The sequence below is a fragment of the Eptesicus fuscus genome, chromosome 10 (assembly GCF_027574615.1).
Source record: "Eptesicus fuscus isolate TK198812 chromosome 10, DD_ASM_mEF_20220401, whole genome shotgun sequence".
NCBI classification, from domain to species: domain Eukaryota; kingdom Metazoa; phylum Chordata; class Mammalia; order Chiroptera; family Vespertilionidae; genus Eptesicus; species Eptesicus fuscus.
Window position 1 is genome coordinate 87491994 of NC_072482.1, and position 14147 is coordinate 87506140.

General features: G+C 44.2%; 1 protein-coding gene across 1 annotated transcript; it reads left to right on the plus strand.

The window, feature by feature from the left end:
* Window positions 1–1279: 1279 nt before the first annotated feature.
* TSPYL1 (TSPY like 1) lies at window positions 1280–6924 on the plus strand. The gene has a single exon (XM_028136274.2). It carries the CDS (start codon window positions 1365–1367, stop codon window positions 2715–2717), a length of 1353 nt encoding a protein of 450 aa, XP_027992075.2. The 5' UTR covers window positions 1280–1364; the 3' UTR covers window positions 2718–6924.
* The last annotated feature ends 7223 nt before the right edge of the window (window positions 6925–14147 follow it).

Below are 14147 nucleotides of genomic sequence, written 5' to 3' on the forward strand. Positions count from 1 at the left end.
GGTACGTGCCTTGGCAGGAATCGAACCTGGGACCCCTCAGTCCGACGCTCTATCCACTGAGCCAAACCGGTTTCGGCCAGACTGGCACTCTTACCTCCTTTTTATATGGACCCATCTCGTTATACAGGGTCCACCCAGATAATCCAGGATAATCATCCATCTCCAGATCCTTAAGCTAATCATATCTGCAAAGTCTCCTTACCAGGTAAGAAACATATTCATGGGTCCTGAAGATTAGCAGTTGGACATCTCTGGGAGCCATTACTCAGCCTACCATAGAAAGCAAAGCAAATAGAAAAAAAGTGTTTGCCTCTTGCACTTCAACTAACTGTATGTTGGCATTCTGCAAGTTTGTAAGACCATTTTGGTTATCCATTTTAACTGGCTTTTCTTCATAAAATGGTGGCAGGTGGTCTTTCTCCGAGGCCTTGTGAATCTCTAACACGCGTTTTCCTCACAAGTCAACAATCTGAAAATAAAACGACCAGAGACAATGGCATAACTCTTAAATGAACTCTGTGAGCTGATTGCCATGAATACACACTTCATTACGGCCAAACTTTCCTATCTTCCTGCAGAACTAAATTTGTGAACAGGTTAATAATTTATGGGGCTGGAAATAGCTTTTCTGTTTTCTACAGTGAGGGGCCATTGAGCACGATTTAGCACACTGATCCAGGCTTAATTCTTGCAGACCTTATGCAGCACAAGTTCTTCGATGCAGATGATAAATTTAGGGTGAGCAAGGAGGAATATGCATTCACTGAGTGGCCTGTGCTCCCAGTGATGGTACAGGCGGATACTGATATTTTCATGTCACTTCCACTTGGAGAAAAGGGAAACCATCTGCGAGTCAGCCTGGTTTAAAAAAATACAGAGAAGATGTTTGCTTTCGGACATGATGGAGTAACAGGGTACAGACTTACCTTCTTGCCTAAAAAAAAAAAAAAAAATACTGAAAACCAGAGAAAGACGTTAATACCAAGTATTCAGTGTAGCACTGTGGCCCCTACAATGACCCCAGCTTAGGTGCTGGAGGCAGTTTCCAGATGCATTGTGGGGAGGGCCCTCAGTGCTGTCCAGGTCTCCGAGTCCCTTGTACATTTATTTACGTGAGTCCATTTATCGCTCCAACCGATAAAATCCCTGTCAGACTGACAGCACGCTCGCGCCTGGCAACAGCCGCACCAATCCCCGGAGCAGCGAAGTCGCGCGGTACGTTCCGCCGCTGTGACGTCATCCTCACGGAGACCCTCGCGAGACCGGAGGGTGGGCGGCGCCATTCGCCGGTTAGCACCGACTGCGGCTTCTGTGAGGAAAGCGGACGTTAACCTACGGTTGGTCTGGCTGCTACCAACACCAACATGAGCGGCCTAGCTGGGGTCGAGGGGGCCCTTCACCCCCAGACCTGCAGCCCCGATGCTCCCGACCCGGCCCCCGGACACCCCGACCCTGACCAGGGCCCGAAGCTCCGTGAGGAAACCGAGGCGTCCCAGGTGATGGCGGAGTCGGGGGCGGGAGGCTCGGAGGCCGTCGCACTCCCGCGGCCCCAGCTTCCAGAGGAGGAGGGAGCGTCGCACGACCCTGCGGCCTGTGGTCCTACTCCCCAGGTCCCAGTCGGTGGGGGTCTCAGTTTCGGAGCGACTGAAGCGGAGCTAGAACAGGCTCCGCCTCCCGCCGGGGCCCTGGCGGCCGAGCCTGTGTCCATGGCAACGGCCCGCGGCCCGAGCGACGTCTGTCAGCTCGGCGAGCCGCGCGGCTCAGGGGCGGCGCAGGCCTCGGAAACCTGTGGCGCAGAGAAGTCGGGGTCGGAGGTGGTGGCCGAGGCGAAGGCCGCGGAAGCGAACCCGATCTCGGTAGCAGTGGCCGAGGCGGTGGTGGAGAAGGAAGGCATGAAGGAGGAGAAAGTAGATGAAGACATGAAGGAGATGAAGGAGGAGAAAGTAGATGAAGAAGTGAAGGAGGCGGAGGTAGAGGAGAGGCCCGTAGGCGAGGAAATAGAAATGGCGGAGGAAAATAGAGCGGTGGAGGAGGTGGAGGAGGGGGCAGGGCCCCGGCCCCTGAATGTGAATTTCCGCGTGAACCTCCGCATGAACCCGCTGGAGGCCATCCAGCAGGAACTGGACACTGTGAATGCTCAGGCTGACCGGGCCTTTCAGCAGCTGGAGCAGAAGTTTGGACGGATGCGTCGACACTACCTGGAGCGGAGGAATTACATCATTCAGAACATCCCGGGCTTCTGGGTCACTGCCTTTCGAAACCATCCCCAGTTGTCCCCCATGATTAGGGGCCAAGACGCCGAGATGTTAAGATACATAACCAACTTGGAAGTGAAGGAATTCAGACACCCGAAAACTGGCTGCAAGTTCAAGTTCTTCTTTCGAAGAAACCCCTTCTTCAGAAACAAGCTGATTGTCAAGGAATACGAAGTCAGAGCGGGCCGAGTAGTGTCTCTTTCCACTCCAATCGTGTGGCGTCGGGGTCATGAACCCCAGTCCTTCATTCGCAGAAACCAAGACGTCGTCTGCAATTTCTTCACCTGGTTTTCAGACCACAGCCTTCCGGAGTCTGACAAGATTGCCGAGATCATCAAAGAGGACCTGTGGCCAAATCCTCTGCAATACTACCTGTTGCGCGAAGGAGTCCGAAGAGCCAGACGTCGCCCACTAAGGGAACCAGTGGAGATCCCCAGGCCGTTTGGGTTCCAGTCTGGTTAAACTTCGTCCTTGGGACTCCCTCTGCACAAGGTCCCCTGACACTTGCTGAGACCTGTGCTTGAGCAACAGAAATGGGTGGTATACCTTCTGTTTTTCCCTGACATTCTAAAACCTTTTTTCTCTGGACATTTGTTTTCTCAACCGCAAGATTGGGACCTTCATGGCTATGCTTCTCCACTTCTACACAGCCTGACTTTTTCCACTTATACACAACCTTCATGCTGTTCTGCATCAGTATCACATTCTGCAAGGCCATGATTCACACTGCTGCGAAGCCAAGTAAATATGCTGTAAATGGCACTGCTTTTTTCTGTACTGCTTGGACTCTCTTTGTTTCCAGGGCCTCTGGTCTGGCTCTTACCATCTGGGTTTCTAGCTTTATCTAGAGGCCTGTTCTACCCACTCTGCTCAGCAGGGCAAGCATATAGCCTGTGGACTTGTGCAGGAAATAAAACAGCCAGAGACACTGGAGAGCAGCAGTGGGCCACTTGGTCTTTGTGATTTATGTGACTCCATTGCTCCCCTTGTACCTCTGGTCACCTATTGTTGCCTGCTTCTGGCTGTGCACACTCCTCTTAGTCTGCTGCCTACTCGATGAACATCTTCCAGACCATTGTCAGCTCCTCTCATTTCTGGTAAACCAGAATCTCCAGAACTGGTGGTGGACCCAAGTTTCCTGCTAGCACAAATTTCCTTTCCAGCCTTTCCATTCCTCTACCCAAAAGGCATCTCAGTTCCTCACCCTCTCTCCCTTTGATCCCCATCATCCAAGAGCCCTACTTCAGAGAAGTGGTTGAGGTGACAGTTTAGACCTTGTCCTTATGACAAGTATAAGGATGGTGTCCAGGCTTTCTCAGCATCTAGTGAATTCACATAAAACTTAGGTACCTCTCTGTACCTCCATTCCTCATCCTGATGTAACTGTCAGGATAGCAGTACACTTTCTGTGTGTCCCTTATCTCAAAGAAAAAAACAACAACACTTAGAAACATCTGCAAAAGCAGATCTTTTAATTAATTTGGCTCTCCTTGATTTCCAGGGACACTTCGACTGGTTGCCTCCCCACATGCCCTGACCAACGAGGGCTGGGAATGAATCTGCAACCCAGGTATGTTTTCTTGACGGGATTGAACCCACAACCTTTTGGTGTAGTGGGTCAGTGCTCTAACCACTGCACACACTGGCCAGGATTTTTTTTTTATGTTGTTAATTTTTACCCAACGATATTTTTTCCATTGATTTTGAGAGAGTTGGAGGGAGGAAGAGGGTGTGAAAGAGAGAAACATCCATGTGAGATTGCAACCCAAGGTATGTTTTCTTGACTGGGGATTGAACCCACAACCTTTTGGTGTAGTGGGTCAGTGCTCTAACCACTGCACACACTGGCCAGGATTTTTTTTTTTTATGTTGTTAATTTTTACCCAACGATATTTTTTCCATTGATTTTGAGAGAGTTGGAGGGAGGAAGAGGGTGTGAAAGAAACATCCATGTGAGACTGCAACCCAAGGTATGTTTTCTTGACTGGGGATTGAACCCACAACCCTTTGGTGTAGTGGGTCAGTGCTCTAACCACTGCACACACTGGCCAGGATTTTTTTTTTTTTATGTTGTTAATCCTCACCCAACGATATTTTTTCCATTGATTTTGAGAGAGTTGGAGGGAGCAAGAGGGTGTGAAAGAAACATCCATGTGAGATTGCAACCCAAGGTATGTTTTCTTGACTGGGGATTGAACCCACAACCCTTTGGTGTAGTGGGTCAGTGCTCTAACCACTGCACACACTGGCCAGGATTTTTTTTTTTTATGTTGTTAATCCTCACCCAACGATATTTTTTCCATTGATTTTGAGAGAGTTGGAGGGAGGAAGAGCAGTGTGAAAGAGAGAAACATCCATGTGAGAGAGACGTCGATTGGTTGCCTCTTGCACACCCCCCAACCAGGGCCAGCATCAAACCTGCAACCCAGGTACACGCCCTTGACCTTGACCAGGAATCGAATTGGCAACTCTTCAGTGCTTGGGCCAACGCTCTGATCACTGAACCACACTGGCAAGGGTGAGAAGAGTTATTTAAAGAAATACAACTTTTGATGTTTTCTCTATATTTTCATTTGACTTAATTTATGGAGATAAATACTGTGTCTTTTATTTCACTAATAAATAAAATCCTGTTATTTTCTGTTTTTGCTTACTAGGAAAATTGAGTTATACAAGCTTTCTTTGCTTTTGTTTGGGAACATTTAGAAAAATAATTTTTCCAGATATAGAGACTTAAATGAATATTCATAATGGTTTTCAACTTGTTCTTGTTTCTGTCAAAACTGCATTCTTAGAAATATAAGTAACTTGATCTTGTCAGATTATCAAGACTTTGGAAATTATTGTCTTCATGGAAAAATAACCTGCAAAAACAGTGTGGTTTGATTGTCTTGCTTGATAATTTGCCCTGGTAACAACTTATTAACAATTTAGCTTAAGTACTTGAAGACTGCTCTGTCAAATTGGAAGTGTACCAATAGCATATTTGTATTTACATATATGCATGATGTTAAAATAAAAGTATGTTACTCTGTTAAGAGTTCTTATTTTTTACCTTGTCAACAAACATGCTTGAAGAAATTATTAGAGATAACCGATTATGGAATTTAATAAAGTTCTTCAATGAACACAGCAGGCATCATCCCAAAAGTAAAATAAAATATGGCACACTACTATACCTTGAAAAGTAGGGAGGGAAGTTCCTTTTGTTTACTTTAAAATGTCAACAATCGTAAGTGCTTATTCATGATGTCAGTTTTTCCCCAAACACTTTGTGCAGCACCCCCATTCCACTCCAACCTTCACTTCCTTAAAGCTTCCATTTTTGTCTATATAGATAATAGTTTCAGGTCACTCAGGCTTGTTTTAGTCATTTGTGCATTTAATAAGCACACATTTAGATAATTCTTATAAGTGATATACTCTTCTATCCCATACTTTTTCAGCTGTAGAAACTTGTTCTTCAAACCTCACCACCTTCTCTCAAATCCTTCAAGGTCTTCATAAGTAACTCTTCTGTTTTACACTTTTTCTGTTCCCCTTAGGGAAGATGAAACTTTTTTATGTACTTGGTGTACTTTGTAGGATTCTCTGTTCTAGAAAATAACACAGTAATTCATTATGTTGAATTCCATGAACATTTGTTAAGGCATCTGTCAGGCCCCAGGAAGATAACAAGTGTAAGAAGAGAGAATGCATTCCATTTATTGTTCAAGAACTGGGGAAAGACTGATAGGGAAACAAATAATTGACAGAGTGACAAAGATTTATTCACATGTCTTTCACTGTCCCTTTCTGGTTTGGAAGTTTTGTGAAAGCAGAGATGGAAAAGGATGTTTTTTACCTTCGTCACTACATCTAGCTTAATGTACATAGTTGTTACCAGATAAATACTGAATGACAAAATGAACAACTCAAATGGATAAAAGAAACAAAATAATCTAGTACTCAGCCAAGCATGTCAAACTTGAGGCCTGCGGGCTGCATGTGGCTCACAAGGAATATTTTTGCGGCCCAGCCAATATAATGGTATGTAAGGAATGTTTTAATAAAAATTTGTAACTTAATTTTTACAATATCCTATTATATATAACTAGAGGCTCGATGCATGAAATTCATGCAAGAGTAGGCCTTCCTTCCCCTGGCTGCCAGCACCAGCTTCCCTCCAGCACCTGGGACCCAGGCTTCCCTCCAGCCTCCAACAGGCACCAGGGACCCAGGCTTCCCTCGCAGTCCCAGCTTAGTCCAGAAGGACGTCAGGTCTAATTAGCATATTATGCTTTTATTATTGTAGATTATTAATAACGAACTACAATGTTTGCTAATGACTGATTAATCCTGTTGCATTAATTTCCCTTACGCCCCTTATGTGCAGGCGGACCATTTCTCTCCACTGATACTAGCAGTGAATATTTAAGCAGCCGATTGCCATGTCATTTGTACTGACCTGTTTGGTGTGTGCAACAGGAAATATTTCGCTGAGAACGGGAAAAATAGGTTTATTTGCATTATGCTTATTAATTTGTGCAGTTATTCAGTGTCTGGTAAGTTAATGTTCAAGAAAAAATTAATTTTTATTAAATGTTCTACTTTATGTTAATGATTACTCATTTATTTCAGCCCTTTGCATTCAGCTAAATAAAACTTTATTTAAATATCTAAATCTGTGTTTCCATGAAAAATGAAGCTTTTTTTTTTGGGGGGGGGGCCCTCACATAAACTTAAACCTTATTTATTTGGCTTTGTTAACCTTTGAGTTTGACATGCTTGACCCAGAAAGACTTTTGATGAGGTAATGAAAAGAAGAAAATGGCCGAAACCGGTTTGGCTCAGTGGATAGAGCATCGGCCTGCGGACTGAGGGGTCCCAGGTTCGATTCCGGTCAGGGGCATGTGCCTTGGTTGTGGGCACATCCCCGGTGGGGGATGTGCAGGAGGCAGCTGATCGGTGTCTCTCATAGATGTTTCTGACTCTCTATCCCTCTCCCTTCCTCTCTGTAAAAAAATCAATAAAATATTAAAAAAAGAAGAAGAAAATGGTTTTAAAAGCATTTATGACAAAAAAATTTACAAAGCCTTTATTAAATAAAAGCAAAAATTAGAAAAAATCCAAACACTAACATTTAACCTTTCACTTGCCATCTAAACAGAGCATCAACTATGGATCAACTTTTATATGCTTTGTTTTTGTACATCTTAAGGTGACTATTCACCTGGAGATTGAAGGTCGTTACACTCTAGACATGTGCTGTCCAATACAGTAGCCACGAGCCATCAATGACTATTGAGCACTTTGTGTCTAGTCCAAATTGAGATCTGATTTCTCATATTTAACCATTTTTTAAACGTGTCTACTGGCAAATTGTAAATTACATGGGACAGCATGGGTCTAGACTTCTTGCGTATCTCAAAGTCAAAGTATATAAAAATATCTAAAAATTAAACATTATTCTTTCTCCCCATGAAATTTTTTGTGACTTTAGGACAAGGATTATCTAGTCTAAATTCAAGTTGGGTAAAGTATAACTAGAGGCCAGTGGGTAAAAAAGGATAATGAAATAAAATGCCTTTTATAATCTTGTTCTAAGATATGTCCAATACTTTGCAAAACGTGCTGTGTAAAACTATTTTTCTGGATATAAGTAAGGTAGATCTGGGTGCCAAACTGGCACTGATGTTTATATTGGTTAATAAGTCTCTAGCAATATTTAGGACCTATAGCTTCATATTTTTCTAGAATAAAATATTCTGTACTTTTTGGCTTACAGATGTACATGAAGCTCAGAAAATAAAAGTAATTTCAGTCACTAAATATACCATTTTTGTGTGTGTGACATGAGCTGCAAGTTTTAGCAGTTAGCCAGCAACAGAAAAAAAAATCTGAATCTAGCATTGCATCAAGTCAATTCAATGCCCACCACTTGAAGAAGCATATTTGATTGTTAAAAATTAATGTGCTAATTGCTGCAACAGCAATTATTATTTTGTATTGGATACTGTATTAAGGATTAAATGGAATATAGATATTGTCCTTGCTCTTGAAGAACTCTATCTCATTGGGGGAATACCTCTCCTCGGATGTTTTCTCTAGCAAGTCACATACTGAAACCCGGCACATGCACAAGAAAATGGGATTTATGTGGTCAAGAGGTGTCAGATGATCAGGACCATCCCCTTAGGGCCAACTTCTCCCTCCATGTTAATTTATAATTGAAGTGCCTAGACTGTATAGAAATAATAAGTATAATCTTTATTAATTGGTATGGGAGGTGTTTCATTTGTCAGCAGTACTTTCTTCATGTTTGACTGAAGTGCTTTGTTTCAGTTCTAAAGGGCCACCTTGATCCATTTCCTTCGACCTCAGAATTTGTTAAGACCCGCTGAAGAATTTTCATCAGATCAAATTAGGAAAACAGTGTCTACTTTTTGGCTTCATGTTCTCAGTACTTGCATTTAATGTAACTTTATTGAGAACAGGCCAGGAAAAAATGATTCTATTAAAAATGAAAAGGGGCCTCTGTCTTCCTCTCTCAAATCCATAAAGGAAACATATATATATTTTTTTAATTAAAAAATAATGAAAAGGGTCACTTAAATAAGCTGCTAATTATTATAAATACCCAGATGTCTTTCTACTGGCCAAGAGGCAGGGAAAACACATTAGCTTTAAGTTGGGATTAAATCACAGTTTTAGAATCTTCCCCCAAGTACATTAGGCAAAATAAATACCTTCTCTGAGCCTCAGTTTCCGTGTTCACAATGCAGGAATGATAATACCTATTTTATAAGCTGATACTATCCCAAGTTGTATTTGGAGAATGCGTTATAATGTTTTAAGATGATAACAAACGTGGGAGCTTTGCTATGTGCCGGGCACTGTGCTAAAAGATACCAAGTACTAACATCCTATCTAATAAAGAGGGAATATGCTAATTGACCATCACATCCTCACGAAAGATGGTGGCGCCCACAGCCAATAAGGAGGGAATATGCTAATTGACTGCCATGTCCTCAAAGATGGCGGCGCCCAGTCCCTTCAGTCCTGCCGAGTGCCTGCCTCCAGAGTCCCCCAGTCCCCTCAGCCCCCCAGCTGCCCAGGCCTGGCCTGAGGTGCAGGCAAGCCTCTGATGGCGGCTGCCCAGCCGCCCAGGACTGCCTGAGGCTCAGGTAACCAGGGCCGGCTGAGGTTTGAGCTGCCAGCAGTGGCAGCAGCAGAGGTGTGATGGGGGCATTGCCTTCCCCTGATCGCTGGGTCACCTCCCACCCCTGAGGGCTCCCAGACTGTGAGAGGGGGCAGGTCGGCCTGAGGGATCCCCCCCCTCCAGTGCATGAAAATTCACTATATATATATATATATATGTCTAATATGCAAAGTATCCCCTCAGGAGTTCCACCAGGAGACTGGGAGTTCGATCACTCGCTATGATGTATGCTGACCACCAGGGGGCGGCGCAGAACATGGCAGGCGACCAGTGGTAGTGGTGGCAGGGCAGGCACTGAGGGAGCAAGGTGAGGAGGAGGCGAGGAGGCAGGGAGGCAGGGATGTAGGGAGGTGGGGAGGTGAGGAACCTGATTGGCCCTGATCGCTGGCCAGGCCTAGGGACCCCACCCATGCACGAATTTTGTGCACTGGGCCTCTAGTTGTTAATAAAGTTTAGAGTATAAAATTGCCAACCACAATTCCTGGAATATAATATGTAATCAATATTTAACTCCAATTTCCTTCCTCTCATTTAATTTACGTTTAGATAAGTAGCTATTTAGCCTAGTATTTCTCAGACCTGCCCATTATAAATAGCTGGAAGCTTTGATAAAATCCTGATGCCTAGACTCTACCTCAAACCAATTAAATTAGACCCTAAGGTGCAAACAAGTTTGAGAATCATGGATAACCCTTCCTCCTCAAATGAGGGAATGCCCACTTTCCAGTTTTGTTACATTTACTCAGAAGTCTACCACCTTCTAAAATCCACCTATGACAAAGTAACAGGAATATAGTAGGCTCTCAGCACATCTGCTCCATATAACCCCATGGTCGGCAAACCACGGCTCGCGAGCCACATGCAGCTCTTTGGCACCTTGAGTGTGGCTCTTCCACAAAATACCACAGCCTGGGCAAGTCTATTTTGAAGAGTGGCATTAGAAGAAGTTTAAGTTTAAAAAAATTTGGCTCTCAAAAGAAATTTCAGTAGTTGTACTGTTGATATTTGGCTCTGTGGACTAATGAGTTTGCCGACCACTGATATAACCCATGTAGTCTTACAGAATAGAATTAGCTTGATTGCACAAAACAGCTCTTTAGTAAGTACTTGAAGATCATTATATTCTACCCCTCCTTTCCCTGCCCCCCATCACTACCAACAACAACCTGGCAATGATTTCTGGTACTTAACATAACCAATGCCATCATAGGAAGCAAGCCGACCACCAGTTCACCCAAAGAGGAGTAGGCCAGTATCACCTGAAAGAAATGTTCTTGCATAGATAAGTGAGTCCATTAAGTTGTTTACTGCCTTGGATACAGCTCTTAACAAGCCCATAGCATATGGCTACAAGCAACCAGTGTTAGCAGGTGCCCTTGGCCATATATATCACACCTCCTCCTACTTTCCATGAAAATTTACTTTCTTGCTATCCCACAGACTGCTTCTTTTTATTTTTTTTAAATATATTTCATTGATTTTTTACAGAGAGGAAGGGAGAGGGTTAGAGAGTTAGAAACATCAGTGAGAGAGAAACATCAACCAGCTGCCTCCTGCACACTCCCCACTGGGTATGTGCCCGCAACCAAGGTACATGCCCCTGACTGGAATCGAACCCAGGACTCTTGAGTCTGCAGGCTGACACTCTATCCACTGAGCCAAACCAGCTGGGGCAGACTGCTTCTTTTTAAAAATCCTATAAAATAAAAGCCTAATATGCTAAGTGTCTTGTCAACTGGTCGGCCGTTCAACCAATCAAAGCATAATATGCTAATGATATGGTAAGGCCGCTCAACCACTCGCTATGATGTGCACTGACCACCGGGGGCAGACAGCTGACCGGTCAACCAGTCGCTATGATGTGTATTGAACACCAGGGGGCAGATGCTCTGATTGGTAGGTTAGCTTGCTGCTGGGGTCCAGCTGATTGGGACTGAGTGAGATGGGCCGGACATGCCCTGGAGCCCTCCTGTGGTCCCTCCCTGGCTGGCCAACCTCCCGCATCCCTCCCCAGCCCCAATCGTGCTCTGGTGGGGTTCCTTGGCCTGGCCTGTGCCCTCTCGCAATCCGGGATCCCTCTGGGGATGTCAGCCGGTTTCGGCCCGATCCCGCAGGCCAGGCTGAGGGACCCCACTGATCCACGAATTTGTGCACTGGGCCTCTAGTATATATATTTTTATTGATTTCAGAGAGGAAGGGAGAGAGATAGAAACATCAATGATAAGAGAATCATTGATCTGCTGCCTTCCGCACACCCCCTGCTGGGGATCGAGCGGGCAACACAGGCACGTGCCCTAACTGGGAATGGAACGGTGATCTCCTGGTTCATAGGCTGACACTCAACCACTGAGCCACACTGAGTCTGCTTCTGTCCCTAGTTTCCCTTAAACTTGTTTAATTCTGGAGTTGTTAGTCTCTTTCTTCATCTCTGGGCCTTGTCCCCTGTTGGAGGTTGTTTTCACTACATCTCTGGAAGTTTTCCCAACAGATGCCAGACAAAAGAGTACAACTGTATAACTGGGATATGTGAAGTTCAGTAGCACGGGAAACTGTGGTGATAGAAATCCACAGTGGTTGCCTGAGGGTTTGGGAGAATAAATGGGAAGAAACATGAGGGAATTTTTAGGGGTGATAGTAATGCTCCATATCTTGATTTGGGTGATGATAACACAGATGTATTTATTTGTCAAATTGTGCACTTCAGATCCATGCATTATAGTGTATGTAAATTATAACCTCAATAAATAACATTTTCAAAAACTGTTGGGACTAAAAAACTGGAACTCCATTTGCACATCTCCAGTATTTTCACTTCTCTCCTGTGCTTAAATACTAGCTGCTAACTCTACTTGCAAGAACTTATTTGCAAGGTCTTCTTGCTGCTGTATAACTTCACTTATAAATCCAACCTTGGAATTACTTTTTAACTTTTTCTCTCTCAATTCCAGGCCAAAGTTGATCTCTCTAGATATTCCCTTAATTTACAAACTTAGAGGTTTTTGTCATCCTCTAGTTACTAAAGTTCAGTCTGCTCTGGACAGTATGTCCTGAAGAAGTACTAACATCATAATAATTTCCCTGGGGCACTGTCAAGAATCTCCCCGAGCTTCCCTCTCCATTTCTGCACATTCAAATGCCTATAAGATGCTTTTCTGACCTCCTTATTCGGGCCCTTCTCTCTGACTCTTCAGTTCCAACCGAACTCCTTTCCATTACCTTAAAGAAGTGGATCTGGGAACCACAAGGGGTGGTTCCTAGACCAGCAGCAGTAGCAGCAGCACCACCACCACCACCACCAGAATCTTGTTAGAAATGCAAATGCTAGAACCCCATTTCGTACCTACTAAATAAAAATCTCAGGAAGTGGAGCCTAGCAACTGTGTTTTAACCAGCACTCCAGGTGATTCTGATGCACAATAAGGTTTGGGAATCTCAACTCTACTGCAGCTCCTGCTTCATCTATAGTTGATTGTTTTCACTATAAAAACAAAATAAGATATTTACCTACAAACAAGGCAGAGTAGTGTCAAAGAATAACTCTCTCTCTCACAAAGTCACTTAATTACAGCACATTGTTTACTTGTTTACATGGAGAACAAATCAGTAGATTGGTTTTACCCCACTGTGCCGTGCCAGCACAGCCAAGGGTTCGGCGAGCCTGAGGGAGGGCGGCGAAGGATGTAGAAAAGACAGGCAAAGAGAATAAGCTGGGTCTAGGTGGATCTCCTGTGCTTGGCTAAGGCCACAGAGAAAAGATCCAGACTGCAAGCTGAGCCTTTATTTTATGGCCAGAGGTAAACAAGGTAGTGGTCATCATAGTTGCAATGTTCTTGTGAGTTTTACTTGTTTTGGCAGCACTTTCTGCACCTCCCACAGCCCATTAGCTACCCAGGAAGGATCTAGGGAGCTTCATAAGGTCAAGCTTAATTATGCTAAGAGGGCTGTGCCCTCTGAGCTGGGACTTGTTGGTGGCTTTGCCAACAGGTCAGTCCGAAGCTTAACCCTATAGCCGCTCCCTACACTCCACAAAAGCAAAAATGGGATTTATTAAAAGAAAGAGGAAAGAGGGAGAGAAAACTAATTGTAGTCTGGGAAGAGTGAATCCTGTTTGCACAATTTTTGATTGGGTAACTGATTAGCTGGCAGTAGTCATCTGGGCAGTCTGTCCTTAGCAGGCTGACTAGGGGTAAAAAAAAAAATTGTTTAGCCAAAACTGGTTTGGCTCTGTGGATAGAGCGTTGGCCTGGGGACTGAAGGGTCCCAGGTTCGATTCCGGTCAGGGGCATGTACCTTGGTTGCAGGCACATCCCTAGTGGGGGGTGTGCAGGAGGCAGCTGATCGATGTTTCTCATCGATGTTTCTAACTCTCTATCTCTCTCCCTTCCTCTCTGTAAAAAATCAATAAAATATATTTAAAAAATTGTTTATGAATTCTCTGGTAAACCTTTGTGAGCTAAACTACGACTGTGAAGGACTGTATTGTCTTTCCAGCAGCACTTCATTCTTAGTTGGACAAAATCTGCACTACTTCCCTCATTAAAAATCTCAGTATAACTGCTGCTTTTCTCTAATTCCTTTTCCCTGAAGTCCTTACTTCTTAGGGGATCCACTTCTAAGCCCTTCTTTGAAAGTGATCATAATATGGGGCGCTCTGTAGTGGAGTTTCTACTTCAACGGGTCATCACAGTAAT